Raw genomic sequence first — 16,000 nt, forward strand, 5'->3', positions numbered from 1 at the left:
AGTTGGTTTTCAAACTACTGTTGCTTTCTGGAGGTTAGCCCTTCCCTGCTCCTGGACATGTTGTGTTATAGGTCATGCAGATGGCTATGGGCAAGAATATGTCCCATTCTTTTTCTTTTCCGAGCACCATGAGAGAGAGTTGAAACTTTGAGTCGATATCTAGCCTCAGGAAATACACAGAACTCTCTGAAGCTAGGTCTTCAAAGTTCAGAGTATCGCTCAAAGAGATGGACGGTTTTAGTTCAGTAGGAGATTTTTGTCACAGATATTTCACCTCCGTTTCAATGTGTGCTGGTGGGAGTAACCATCTACAATTCTACTATATGATTTTCAGAAACGGCAGCCTGCATGCATCCTCAGATAGGAAGTAAGCGAGAAATAAAGACAGTTACATCATACCAGGTGCAAGTCCATGTTTTATCATCATATATCACTGCAAGGAGTGGCTCCTTTGAAGTCATAAAACTATGTTAGACCCATTGAAGACATAGGGGTTTTTTGGGGGGGATTTTGATATCTTGAGTTAGATTCGGTTTGAAAATCCCCTATGTGGTTTCTCATTAATAAATGTCAGCTACTTGTTCCTCTTGAAACCCTCAGTGTCTCCTGCTGTTGACTTAACACTCATTCAGACTGACAGAATGACATTTGCGTGCAAACTGCAAACGTGGTGTTGACTGTTGAGAAAGATTCAGTGACTGTAAAACATATAGGGTACATTTACTAAGTAGCAGTTAAAGTGTGTTACACAAGAACACACACATGAAGATTGGCATATAACTGCACACTAATGAATTGTGTGTGGCAGAGGATATAGTTTGGTTGGTATATGGGGTGACATTGTTTTGTTAAATTGCTATAATTATAATAATTATTGGTTTGTTGCTGTATAACTGATATTGTGGATTAAATACTGACTATGAAGGCCTTAATTCTGACTTATTCAATGCACTTTGTCCTTAACACCACAAACACTCACTGCATGGCATATGAAAAATGCATGGACATAAGAACATTTCATGTGTTTCCTCAAGGTTACTTTAGGAAACCGGATTTATAACGGTCGCAAAATGGAAGTGTAGCAGGTTATATATTCCTGTTTATGATCCATTTACATGAATATATAAAATGTTGTCATTGAAATTCAGCGATTTATGCCGCGTATCTCCCATAAGTCATCACTTTGCATGCTGAACAGGGTCTTTTTTTTGATATTTGAATGTTGATGCCTTTCAACTACAACAGCTACTTGCTTCTCCCACTGGCACGGCAAACACAAAACAAAAAAATAAAACGGTCTAAATAATTGATCAAGCTTCCAAGTTAACTACCCAAAGGGGTTGAATTACATCAAACTCCAAAGTGCCCCAGCTGCCTGCTAAGAAAGGCAGAGAACTAGTTATTAATCCCATCGCAAATCCCCCCCCTCCCCTAATTCCACAGTAGCAACACGCTGGTCACCAGCAGTGACATGACTGTGCTTTAGGGGACATGGGTGGGGGAATGGCCTTTACTGCGGCAGATTTGACTCTGATTTGCATAGGTACAGCATTTAGCTTGGCCTCGGGCTGTCAGAAAGGGGTAGGACAGGACTGAGCAGGAATGTCCTCAGCTCTAGTTGCAACCTCAGTCATCCAAAGGCTTTGTGAGATTCCTTTTTAAGTACCAAAGTACAGCATGTTTCTTCTCCCACTTTTATATCTCAGTAACATAACATTAGTAGTCTTGCTAGTGATGCTCTTGTCCATTCTGAAGACCATTCACCTTGCTGCAGTTAAAAAAAAAAAAAAATTGTTAAATAAGGTTTACTTTAAGATTCTGCGATGATGTTCTTCATTGTTTAGTTACAGAATATCTCTGACAATAAGGAGCCAATTACAATCGGAAAAAGAACAGAGGAGAGCCTCCACGGTTTGTTCATTTAAATCACCTAATGAGCCGTGTAAGCTTGCACCATGCCTTCTTGCACATTTTCCACATCACATCCAAATACTTTATAAGCTTGCAGGTTTTGTTTATTCATATCTGCTTGTCTTGCATTTTGGGTTTAGATGTATTTTTACTCTCCCACTCCAGGGAGCAACACAATGTGCTCCCATTGGCTGTTCTTCGCTTGAATTTGATGAAAAAGTGTCTTAAAAGGTACACTGTGTAGGAATTTCTCCCATCTAGCAGTGAAATTGTATTTTGCATTCAAACGAATAGTGCTCTCTAGCGCCTCGCTTTTTCAAATGCGCGTTGCAACTACGGTAGCCGTTATGTACCGAAAAGCTATGACAACGCATCTTCCAATTTTCGCTTTTTTGGAGTCCTTCTCCTGTGGCTCAGCATAATTATGATCCTCCATTATGAACTAAAGTGCAGCGCAGGCTTTCAAATTTGCCGGGGCGGTGACAAGCGCCCCTCACTGGTCTCCTTCTCCGTTTCAGCTGGTTTCAGTCACGTGACGCCGGCTCTGAATGAAAACGCGTTGTGGATTAGCTAGACGGAAGCCTCCTTGGACTACAGATAAGAAATTCTTCGCTTACGAGGATAAGCCAGATCATTGGAAGAGGTCATTTTACACCAATGAGCACATATTTATGAATGAAGTCATTGATTTTAGCTAATAAAATACTTAAAACACTACACAGTGTACCTTTAAACAGTTTGCATTTTTAACCCTGATTTAAGTTAGCTATTGTCTTGTATTTTTAGTATTTGCTTTGGTTAGTTTTGTGTGTTGATTTTCACAAAGGGAAACTATGTAACACATTTCCATCCCCACGGCTAATGTGGAAAATAATATATATAACTTATTACCTTAACCCAGGCTGGTTTCCCCATTTCAGTGAATTGAATGACTTCACTAAAACTTGTTCAGTGTGTAGTGAGTGAGACTGTTCTCTTCAGCAACATGAACCTCATTTTCTCAAGGTGACAAAACCACAGTGACCCAGATGAGGTTGTGTTGTAGATTTGGCATACCGAACAGGGCTACACCGCATAGCCAATGTGATTAAAACAAAGATCACACGTTTCCTGAATTGCCTAATCAAATTTATGGAAAATGTATTCTAATGTGTTCTGTTTCATGCAGAGGTTGGAATTGGAAAAAAGGCGTCATGTTGCCAAATGCAGTGTAATCTGAAATTAAGTATGCATCTCAGGTTTTCAGTGAGAATTACATGAGCAAAAAAAAAAAAAAAAAAAAAAAAAAGAGCTGGAATAGCAACTCAAATCTCTTTGACATGCAGGTCAGTTATTGAAGAAATATTCAAATTCAGAGTTGACACGGTGCAGAAAATATTTACTTTTTTTCACTGTCAGTAAACAACCACAGAAAACTATGCATGCCTAAAATAATTGGCTCACTGTGTATCTGTTGCACTGGAAAATGCAGGTGTCTTTTTATCACTTCAGATTACATTTGCTCAGGGTCATCTTTGAGCCCACATACAGGACTTAAAATGTTATGCTGGATTTTGAACAAGTAAATGTTCTCAGCAGCATGTCGTTATTCACATTAGTACCCTCCAAGGCTGCAGTGTTTATTTATGTTTTTCAGGATCTTGTTTCCATTTGGAAGAACAGTGAGCCAGAGTTTCTGTGAGGCTGACGAGGCTGCTCGCTGAAGCCTGCGGTCCTTTTTGTGTAGCATGTGTTTCACTGTGGCCCTCAGCTTTCTCTGAGGGTCTTCTTCCTGGGGAGACTGCCAGTGGGAGCCCGCTGCCATGCTGAGCTGCAAGATCTGAGACACTGCAAACCTCCCCGTATTAGCATTTCTTAATGCAAAACGGCATGGGGTCGGCCAGTGTTGGCTTTCAGCGCAGCCGAGCTCCCTGGTGAAAGGGCCAGCACACCACCACCTCACAGCTGACCAAGCAGGAATGCTGAGCCGGGTGGAAGGCTCGGGGACGTTGTTGTGTGTGGATTCAAATAAGTCTTCGTTGCAACTGCTTAATCATCCCCTGTGTCCGCAAGGTTGGGGGAGATGTGGCTAAAAGAGGTCGCTCCGGAAAGTAATTCATCCAACAGGCACCATGAGGAATGAACTATCTGAGGCCAAATAATAATTTAATGAGTAGCACATGGCACCCTGCATGCCATGCCCCTGTTTTTCACAATATGTGAGATTTCAGTTCTGAGTTGACATATCAAAAGGGATCGCTTTCTCTCGACGTTGAGTTATCAATGAACTGGCGCCAACAGACAATTTGTCCACTTCCATTCAACTTGCTGTTCATCAGTGCACAGGGACCATGGATAATGCATTTTGCATACCTACATATCTTCTTTTCATTGACATAAATTGAGATGCATTACTTTCATTCCATGATAATTGCAGACCATCTGTGCCCTCTAACAAAATCTTGAACCTCTTGATGGATATGCAGCAGAGTGACATACAGAACAGAGCCCACATAACCACTTGTCTTGTTCCTGCTAAGGCAGCCCAAAGATTGACAGAAAATCCATTTGATCTCAGAAAGGGAGAGAGAGAAGCATATGCCAGGACGAGTCCTAATGGATTAGGTTGCAAACAGCAGTAAACCTCAGTTTGAAAATGTTTCTTTTGTTTTCTTTTATAATTATTTTTTTCATTGTGTTATTTTATATTTCTGTTTGAGTTTACTTATTCTAAAAATAAGGCCTTAAAAGTATTACATTTCCTTTACAAAGGTCTTGCATTTTTTCTTGTCCTTTCGTAGGATTAAATGAATACCGTAACATCATAAATAAATATTTTGTGTGGGTAATGTTTAAATTGACTTTATTTTTTCTTTTTAGTTTCATAGCATAAGGGCTCCACATGCGACAAATACTTTATTAAAGGTGCTCTAAGCGATGTTGCACATTTTTTTAGGCTATAACATTTTTTGTCACATACAGCAAACATCTCCTCACTATCCGCTAGCTGCCTGTCCCCTGAACACACTGTAAAACAAACGCGGCGTCTGAAGACAGCCCAGGCTCCACAAACGGCAACAAAAACAAACTGGGCCAACCTGCACCACCAAACATAACAAACAGTCTTCCAGCGTTCCAGCCAATAACCGACAAGAAGGATTTGGGGGTTGAGCGGTTAGGGCACGGGATGAGGAGGAGGGAGGGGCGAGCTAGCCTCCGTTTTGTTTGACAGTTCCATCGAACGTCAACAAGAAGTGACGTCACCCAGCACCGCTTAGAGCACCTTTAATGTTATGTTATTAGAGTACAAACACACGTCAACATTTTTTTAAAATTAAATTCAGGTAATGTTACTCTGTAAATACTTCTTTTCTCCAGCCTTAAAATCCACACGTTTTTTCCATTATATGGCCGTAAATTTCATTCTATGTGGTATTAAAAAGGTCTTTAAAAAGTCTTAAAATTAACTTGAAGAATCCTGGGGGTCCCTGATTTAACTCCACATGTGCATAGAATATATATCTATAAATATAGATATATATATATATATATATAGAATATATCGAATAAAAGTAGTTCTTTTAGTTTCACACTTCATTTGGTGTTGTTGTGAAAGGTAGTGCCTGGATGTTCTGTACAATAGCAGGTTTTTTTCTCCTCCAGTTAGTGGTGAAGGTGAGCTTATATTCGGATTCCAGAAGGCCCCCTTATTCCCATAGCTCCCACTCTGAGAGCCAGTCGAAAGCTTAGCGTTATGCCCACCTTGTGTTGTTTGTGGTACCTGTTACCTCTCAAATGCGTCCAGGAAAGACAGCTAGTATTCCCGCATGGCTCTTCCCTTCAGACTTTTCTAATGGTGTAGGAAACAGCAGGGCCAGCAGAGAGAGGCGGCTTCAGGGAGCCAGGAGACAGTGCAGCTTCACTGCCTTCATGACAAATTCTATTTGTATTTTTATAGACAAATGCTACTCAACTGGAAATTTTGCTCCTGTGATTAGCCATAGGGGTTGTAACACTGAGCAAGATTTAATGATTTATTTGGGCGCTGGATAGCTTTTGATTAATTCTGTATCGAATGGCTCACACCTCAGTGCATTGACTGTCTGTGGCATGGCATGTCATGTCATGTCATTTTATTTCATCAGGTTTGACCATCGGTTATCCAATGTCCTTGTTCAGAAATAGACCTTCTCTCTGAACACTGCACAGAGTGGCAAATTAAGTCGCAACCCAGTGTTCCTCCATGTGTAACCAAATGTGGCAAAAATGAAGCCACTGAATTTTTTGTAATTGTATTTATTTATTTAACAGGGACAGTGCTCATTAATCAACAGCAAAGCAACTGTAAATGAGCCAGATTTAGCTCAGCAGGCTAATGTTCATCTCTCTTCATTCATTGTCCCTGGCCAGTTTGAAAATGGCAACCTAAAAAATAAAAATACTATAAAATGACAATACAGTCAACACATAAAAGCAGCAAACACAGACCAACATAAAAAGCAACAAGTAGCAAACACAACACATCATCCTACAGCAAGCAACATGAAAAAACAAATCTGCAGGCAGGCAGCCATCTTATATGCATATATTTACTTCTCTTATCTGTACTGGCAACATATTTCAGTCTTTAGATGCTGTTAGAGAGAACGCTGACTAACCAAAAGCACTTCTTCTAGTGGGAACGATACAGTCCCCTCTTGTGGTACCTCTGGTAACCTGAGAGCCTGCTCACACAAATGTTTTCAGGGGTGGCGGAGCAGTGTTGTGTAAGATCTTATAACTAGACAAAGGTTACTGTATTTAATTAGGTTTTCCCAACAACAATTTTGTCTATTTAAAATTTGACAGCTGTGATAACTGTTGGGTTCCTGATCAAGAACTTTTAGAGTACGTTTATATGGAGTTTCAAGTGGTTTCCTTGTGGATTTGTCAGCCTGAGCAGAGCTAGTCAAACAATAAATAAAATGTGAAATAATCATGGCATTCATATACATAATAGCAATTCCAAAGCTTTAAATGGTTTCTGTGTAGTGTTTCCCATACATAGGTTCTACTTGGGCGCCCCGCCCAGGTAGATAAAATCCGAATTACATTTTTTTCCATTCAACTGTGTATTGTTTTTTTTTACAGCGCACAAAGACCAGCTAGTTAGTAGTTGTGCGCTGCTGGTTGTCTTGTGGGATTAACTGTACTAATAAAAACCGTAGAAACGCAGCGGCCACACCGCTGTGAAAGCACCCCGAACGTCATTTATCAGAGTCTGGCCTCTCTGCGGCAGTCTCCTACTGTAATTTGACATTTGACATAGCTTACATTGATTGCTCTTTACAACTTAAGTTCTGCATACGTACTGTACAACAGATACCATTTGGTAGCTAAGTATCCAGTAAAATATGTATACAGTAAAATAAAGGCTGGTCCTTTACATATAGATTTACTGCTTGTTTCCATGACTACTGTTGCTGATTTTAGTCAGGCAGGACAGCTGATGTGAAGGATGACATCTGCAGGAGTACTTCTCAGTGGTAAAGTGGCATCATTACTGACAAGTCCATGTTAAAATGCTATAGTGCAAAAATGTACTCCCAGGAACAGGGTTGTCTTCTCACTAACTCATGCTAGTTGTGTAACTCAGACAGACAATCACTGACACAAGAAAATGTACTCCTCATATACAAGTTTAAACATTCATGGCTGTACATTCTACATTTTGATTGAAATAACCGCATTGGCCAAGTACAGTAGAGTACTACCCAACTGTACCGGTAAGAGATGTATGGCCAGCCCATGGATGAATCACTAATTATCAGATTTATGACATTTTTAATGATTTATTTCATGGTCTTTGTTGATTTGCATCACCTTTGGACATACATCCATCGGTACTCCATACTCTAACCATATTTTGTAATGGTCTGGTCCGGGATCTGCATCAAAACACGCACAGTGATTCCATTTCATGAGGTACACGTTCCAGATCTTTTTCATTTAGGTAAGTTAACAGTGAACATGCTCAGAAATTTCAAAGTTAACAATTACTTACTCGTGAACACTTTACTTGATACCTCACAAGTGGGACAGTTGTCTCCAAGCCCTTGCACCGTCTTACCATTAGACAGACATTGGTGTTATCTCATGGTGGGGGTGGGGGTGTCTGGCTAATGAAGTGGATTGGCCTTAATTACTTGTCTAGAATAGTGTCAGGAGGCCTTAACCAGTGCATACATCTGTTAGGAAGAAAAATGAAAAACCCACATTCTCTGACTGAATGGATATCTTTTAGGCTTCTGTTTTGAATGCCATGTGAAAGTTTGGCTATTGTAGCAAAGTCCTCCTTCTCTGTCTCTCCGATAACAAATGAATCTCCCTTTCTTGCCAATTTCGTTGTGCAAAGCAGGTCAATAGAAAACCATTTATTTTGTCTGTCCTTTGGATAGTAGTGAATAATTGTTGCTGAATCAACACATCTGTGGGGGTTGTGTTGCTCTGCACTCTGTCTCTTATTAACTGTCTCGCTCCTCGTTTTACTGTTCATCTCCACAAGAATCGCCATGACTACTTACCTGGCTGTTAGGGGGTCGTTGGTGGGACAAAGGGGAAACAGGCACACAGTCAAGTAGTGAATTCAAACCACGATGCGGTGCTTTTCCAGTTCTTTTTCTATAGGACATGTTCTACAATGCATTGCAATGGTGATGGCTTAGATGCAAATAAGTGGGCCAGTTTACAGTAGCAACGCTTCTGTGTAGACTGTAGCATTCTGAAAGCACTGCATGTGTAAAATGAGCTTAATACTTCACAATAGTGCATGGTTACTGAACATTTTTAAATATCTGTACTTTTTTGTTTTCATTTCAAAAATAACTAATACAAGTAAATATACAAACTTACAGCAAATAGCAGAACTGTATTCAAACTTGACTTGATCCAGGCACATTTGAAAACTTTATTTAAATGGGGATTGGATTGTAATCTAATATTTATAGACCGTCATGTTACCTCAGCCTGCAAAGCAATTCATTTACATGTTAAAATAACCAGAGGAGTCTAAGACAAGGTTTGACTTGACTCAATATGTCATCCTGCTGATACATCCAGTTTAATAATCTAGTTTAATTTAGAATTAATACAAATTATTTGATACATTCTCAAATGAAATGTATAAAAACTAGCCCAGTGGTGGTGGTATATATATATATATATATATATATATATATATATATATATATATATATATATATATATATAATTATATATATATATATATATATATATATATATATATCTATCTATCTATATATCTATCTATCTATCTAAATAGATAGAGAGAGAGCGAGAGAGAGAGAGAGAGAGAGAGAGAGAGAGAGCGAGAGAGAGAGAGAGAGAGAGATTAATTTCTGTGGTAATTGTTTAAGGCTGTTACACAAGTCTTAAAATATATATTCCAAGAATGGGCCTCAGAAAAAAAGGGTTTGAAAAATGAATCAATTGTTGCCACACATTTGCTGGATGGTCATGGGAAGTAAAGTATTTGTTTACCGAGCCGCAAATGCATTCCAGAGCGGTGATGCATTTGTCCTTGTGATAAATTTCTCTGCGTATGTCTGTGCTGTCCCTGTATCGAATTAGCATAACCTTATTAATGGCTTTAGGGATCAGGTACATTACTGAGCAGGAGGGAGGTCATCAACAACTATGTGGTTTTACTTCACATCAGTCTATTGTTCATCAGGGCTGTGGTGTGCCCCTCGCACAGCGGCTCAGCTAATTACCAGGGCAGCATTGTGCAAAAGTGTGCTCGGTATGGAACCATCTGTCAGTGCGACAGAGGCATGATATAGCACTCTCTCCAAAATGAAAAAGAAATAAAAGCCATTTCTGTCAGTGGTTCATCCTATAAAACATGTGAGCCAGGTTCAAAACAAAGTCTGAAAGTGAAAATTAGTGTTCTCTCCTCTTTTTTTTTTATGGCTAATGAAACATACAGAATTTAAATAGAAATGAGAGTGTGAGTATGTTTAGAATAAGAAGACGCTGAACTTAGCTTTCAATTCAGACAGTTAAAGTTAAGGGGAACATTACTTAAATTGCTGAGCGACTGATCCTCCATTGTTTGCAGCTCTTACTGTTATAAACGTGTGTTTTAGGTAAAGCCTTGAAGCTGTCTGAAACCCACTGTCAGATTTGTGAAAGCTTTATTCCTTTTTATGTAAAAGGCAAAAAATATCAGATTTCACTGCTTTTTTTCCACATCATGACCAGTGAAATCTCCCTTTATTGCAATTTAATAAAGAAAATACAGCTTTCACAAGTTTGAAACTGTTTTAAAGAATCGTGAGCCTCTCTGGAATAACGTAGTCCTGATTTGACAAGTCTAGGTATAGTGGTTTTCGATATGGACCTGGTCCAATGTGGTCTACATGTGAAAAAATCAGGGTGAGCTCCCTTAAAGGTGCAGTAGGTAAGACGTATAAAACTAACTTTCTGTCATATTTGCTGAAACTGCCCCTATGTTCGAGGAGAACTACATAAAGCAGGTAATAAAAAAATAAACCTGACTCCTCTGGCACCACCTACAGCCTGTAGCGCAATCTGCAAAAATCCCCCGCTGCCTGTTCAGATGCACCAATCAGGGCCAGGAAGGGGGGGTGTCTAACTGCGTGTCAATCATTGCTCATGACACACATTCATTCTCCCTTGTGGAGGGAGGGGCTTAGGAGACGGTTTTGGGCTTTAGCGGAAAGGGGGGAGGGACTGAGAAGTTGTTGATGTTCACATGTTTTGGCTAAGTCCTGGAGCTTCACAATCCTACCTATGGCACCTTTAATTGCATTTTCAGAAATACAATAAAGCTTTCAAAATTTCACAGTGGGTTGCAGACAGCTTTAGTGCTTTACCCAAAATGTCTAACACACTTTCACAACAGTAAGAAGCTCAAAAAAACACGGAGGATCAGTCACTTAGCAATGTAAGTTAGGCTTTCCATAATCTATATCAATGGTTTGTTTACAGGATAGTTTCGGTGCTGCTGGATGTCCCTTATTTTCTGCCGGATGTCCCTCACCTTCCGCTTTCTTTGTGTTGGCATTCTAAACTCCTCTTGATTCGGTAAACATCCTCCGAGCTAGAACCGACAATCAGATGATATTCATCTTTTATTTTTGAGTAAAATTGAGGCACCGTGGCTCCGCTCGGCGCTTAGCGCCACCCAAGACGATTGTGATTGGTTTAAAGAAATGCCAATAAACCAGAGCCCGTTGTTCTCCCATCACGGAATGCTGTGTTGACTAGCCAGACCCTCCTCCGCAGTGCTGTGAAGGAAGGTCTGGCTATGAGAGACTATGCTTTCCTTAACCTTAACTGCCAGATTGGACGCTGTGAATTTGAAAGCTAACTTCATTGTAGTCAGGAATATATGCTAGCATGTGCTTGAGGAGTAAATGCAGCACACTACATTTTGGTCTTGTTTTTCCATGCTGAGCCATTTTGTTAGCACCTAGTTACCTGAGAACACAATGGGCTCTCTTTCCACTTTCCTAAAATGCCTCAGGCACTGAAGCTTAATGCTACTTTCCTCAGTACAGCCAGTTTTGCACCTCAACAATTTGCTTATCAATCTGCCTTGCCTGACACATGTTGATAGAGCAGCTCCATGTTCCTGACCCGTAAAAAATCTGAAATGACACTAAGCTTCCTGACTGGCGGCCGTAGATATTGCTTTAATAAAGGCGCTGATTATACAAAATAAGCCTTCTGTGTGTCTATATTGCACACTCTCTGCTGTAAATTGGCAATTTAGTGTTGGGGATATCTGTGAAATAAAGGAGGCTTGCTGCTATAAAGAAAAGCCACTCTTTCATTGTGTGTAAAGCCAGGAGTTCATTGATTGATGAATGGCTTAACAGATGTGGAAATAAACGGATTCAGAGTGCACAAGGACATTGGTCTTCTATCTTAAAGGGCAGGGGAGTATCACAGTATCATAGTGCATATAGGACCACCGGTTACAATCTGTTTCTGTAGACTTCATAGCTAATAGTTCCAAATCCTCTGATGTAAAGTGACAACCTAGAGTAAGTTGTGGCTGCTAACAGCTCTGGAACGGTATGTGACCACGGTAATCACTTCTAATAAGGATGGACCACTGCAAATGCAATAATGACATGCATTGCATAAATGCAGATTGTTAGCGAAACAAGTAGCTAATGGTGTTACTTGCTGGTTTCAAAACTCAGATTAGCTTCAGTTGAGCTGCAGTGGTGGTAAAACATTTAGCACAAAACAGAGGGAAACAGGCTATCGTTTCTAAAAAAGGCAATGCATGCTCAAACATCCTTCCCTGCCTAAATAAATGTAAAAAAAAAGAAAAGGTTTGTCTATTTACACAGGAGCCAGTGTCCGGTCTGAGTAAACTGTCACAGGTCTCTGTGGGAGGCAGAAGGCACACTCTGATAGAGACCAGTTTGGAGAAATAATGAGCAGAAGTGGGACTTTATTTAAAAGGGGTTCGTGTAAGGGCTTTGCTGTTCTGCAGTGAAGTTAGGCTTTAGTTTAGGTGTTAATTTATGTACTGTTTGTGAAACTATGGCAAATAATTCATATACACACACACACACACACACACACACACACACGACCTGAGGGCTACACCCTGAAGAAGGCTGTTTCTGCTGCTATGCGTGGGTTGTTACTCTTTTTTTTTTTTTTTTAACATGTACTCTCATTATTTCAACATGAAATAGCCATCTAAATAAAGGCTTTTTAACTTTTTGCCAGAAGAGTGCCTTGGAACTTTCGTCTTATTTTTCCCCCCTTCCAAATAGCACCTTCACTATTTGTTTGAAATTCAGAGCACTCCGGACCTTTTTTTCTCCTCTATTTCTTTGTAATTCCTCTAACATGTTTTATTTCTTTCTCCTTTTGCTTTCAGACGGAGCCTTTCAAAACCATTCTCGGCTACGGACGCCTCCTCTACCGCTCTCCCACTCCCACTCGCCCAATCATCAGCACCATGCTGCCTCCATTAACTCCTTGAACCGGGGCAACTACACACCGCGGAGTAACCCAAGTCCCGCGCCCACAGACAGCTCTGTTCCTCCCGAGGGTCCGGCCAGTGCTCACGACTCCGGCAGCACACAGGACAACTGGCTACTCAACAGCAACATCCCCCTGGAAACCAGGTACTGGGCAACTTGTCTCCCTGACGATGTATAGAGATGTCGCCCACCGTATGCCTGAGCTGCTGCCATTGAACACAGCTTTTCATGCTGTCTGCTCCATATTAAATTACCACAGTGCTAACAAGGAGCAAAGCAATAACATGGAAAATATCCTGCTAGGGGGCAAAGGCTTACATTTGTGATGAACAGGATTTTGTGGCAAACAAGAGAAAAGTGCTGCTTTTGGGTCTTCGTCCAATGTTAGCAATCCTAACAATGGAAGGTATTGAGTTTAAACAGCAGGGTAATTATGATCATGTTGGATATGAAACAGTTCTTGCAAAATTACATCCAGGCTCCCGTGAGCAGGCTTCGTAGCTCCTCCACTTCAGCCCCGAGTTTTATTTATTTCATATTAATCAGTACTCAGTTCTCTAGCACATTTCTCAATAGGAGGCCCTTGTGTGAAGTAGATATGTCAAGTGTTATTGTAACAAAGGGAATACGTGTTGCATTTCTTTGGCTGGTCTTATTGCAAGGCGGTATGAAATCAAGAATAGCAAGGCATCTTATCTCAACACTCATCATGATCACATTATTCTGCTAAGATTAGAACGTTAGAAAAACTCCTCGAATAAACCCTAACTTCTCTGTGTGATCAGCCGGCCTGCTGAGCAAATTGAAATAAAAGCCATTGTGTAGCCTCGGATGTTGAGGAAGTTGTTATAGATTTTTAGGTGATTTGATTTTAAGAATCTGTTCAAAGCAATCCAATGAAAAACTTAGACCACACTGTCCATATTGTATATAGTAAACGCGTTGCCATAAATGAAATGGTTGTTGACAGGAGAATAGCTAATAGCTAATAGCTAATTTGGCAAAGCTAAACACCAGCCATGAACAGAACCACTGTTTCTTCCTTTTGTTTTTTGTGAGACGCTTCAGTCAACAGGAAAATGAGCATCAATTTTAGCTGGTAGAAGGGCAGTTAGTGGTATAATGAATGATTACATGTCATCCAGCTCCCAAGTTAATCCTGCACAGGTATTCCCTGTGGAGCAGGACACAGATGGTGAGGAGAGTACGTCTGCAGCAGGCACGAGTGCCGCTCAAAACACATATGTAGTCTTCATGACTTATTGCCTTGATAAAAAAAAAGAAAGATCAACTGCCATAAGTTCCAATAATGAATTTGAAACCATTAGTAAAATCCACACGGGCGCGGAAATATTTCATGTCATCTTTACTATTACAATGGCCCTCTCTCGTCGCCTTTGTGAAATGTAATGGCCCTGATAAATTCTGCACTTGTAGGTCTTATCCTGCTCTGCTACTGGAGAGACGCCAGCAGTTGGATGGTTCTATCCGCTCTCAACATTTTCTTTAGACGTTCTGCCAAGCATCCCTCTCTCTTTATTAAAAGTTGCATTCTTCAAAAACAAGGCCTTTCTCTTGTACCACTGAACGTGTTCAGCCTGCCCATTGCATGTGGACAGTTCATTTCTCCATTGCATTGCTGCAGTATTTCCTTATGGAACACAGCTCTCATTTTTTAAACTATCCAGTTTGAAAACTATGCAACTTTAGTAACACATTGATTTGTAATTAAAAATGACATTAAGACATATAAAAAAAGGTGTTTTGTCTGAAATAAGTGTTAGAAACCTTAAGGTTCTCATTTATAAGTGATGCATTGTTTTCTTCCAATCACAACCTTAAAGGAGCCAGAATACTCTAATGTATATCAGAGAAGAGCAAGACGCTTGCAGAGAAGGGCAGGGCTCGTACAAAACAAGGTATGGCAGTGCCCAAATGAGGGGAACCAGAGAGCTAGTTGTTATTCGTCTCACACCTTCAGTTCGTAGAAATAGTTCCATAAGGGCCTTGGTTTCTTTGTCCCACGCTGTCTGTCTTGATCCCCATTTGTCAGTTGTTGTTGTTGTTGTTGATGTTGCTTGGTGATCACATACTGTATTGCATTTATGTTTCTTGCACGCACATCTCACACTAGCTTCATATCCATCTTTCCACCTGTATGTAGAAACATAGCAAAGCAGACATTCCTAGAGACTTTACAGGACAACCTCATTGAGATGGACATTCTGGCGTCAGCCCGCCACGATGCCTCGTACAACGACGGGTATGTTGCATGTTTGCTATCTGGCTCTCACCCTACTGTCAGAATCTGCTTTGCCATGTAAACAATAGTGATGCCTGCGCTATTTTTTCCCCCCATCAAACATCCTCTATTTTGACATGTTGTAAATCTTCAGTGTATGTCTCCTGCAGTGCTAGAATCCTTGCTGTACTTGTCCCTTCCCTGTTTGATACAACTAACAATTTGCACTTAGTCACATTGTTGGGTTGTATTGCTTTTGATTAATGTTAAGCATGACCGCTTTACGAAACACAAATGCCCATGTTGTCTCCTATTGCGAGAATAGGACATGTCAGAGATTTGTCCTGATATTTATAAATCAGAATATGGTCGCAGTGACTTTCCACATCGTACATCGTAATGTGACATTCAATCACGCTCGTGTCACTGTCGCTCAGGAGCTTCTGGTAAACTTGTCAGTAAAACGGCCTTGACAACAGCGCCGCTGCCACTGACTCTCTGATGGGCCCATCATACGGCTCTTGGACATGCAGCTCTGCACATGTTTTCCGACATAGGCAGCCATGTTCTTCAAGGGAGAATAAATGTGCTCCACTCCCTGCTGCAGCCTTATATAGTGTATCTCTCCTGTGGACAGCCTTGACATAGTTACTGGGAATTACTCTTCGCCACGCTGGCATGAATACGTAAACAAGAGCCAGCTGCGGTCACAAGTCCTGTAAATTAGATTTAATATTGATTCACAGTTTCCACTGAGCAAAAGCCAGTACGCTTTAGTATTCTTACTAATCTAGCATGAGCGTGACTATGGTTACAGTATTAAACGTGCTTG

The 16,000-nt window shown here is 40.5% G+C and overlaps 1 protein-coding gene across 1 annotated transcript in view; it reads left to right on the plus strand.

The window, feature by feature from the left end:
- The window catches only part of tenm4 (teneurin transmembrane protein 4), a 226,404-nt gene that overhangs the window by 110,713 nt on the left and 99,691 nt on the right, over positions 1–16,000 (plus strand). The window contains 3 exon segments of the mRNA XM_039778870.1: positions 12,821–13,070; positions 14,771–14,845; positions 15,091–15,189. Coding sequence (XP_039634804.1) covers positions 12,821–13,070; positions 14,771–14,845; positions 15,091–15,189 — 424 coding nt within the window.

This window comes from Perca fluviatilis, chromosome 2, assembly GCF_010015445.1.
Source record: "Perca fluviatilis chromosome 2, GENO_Pfluv_1.0, whole genome shotgun sequence".
Taxonomy (NCBI): domain Eukaryota; kingdom Metazoa; phylum Chordata; class Actinopteri; order Perciformes; family Percidae; genus Perca; species Perca fluviatilis.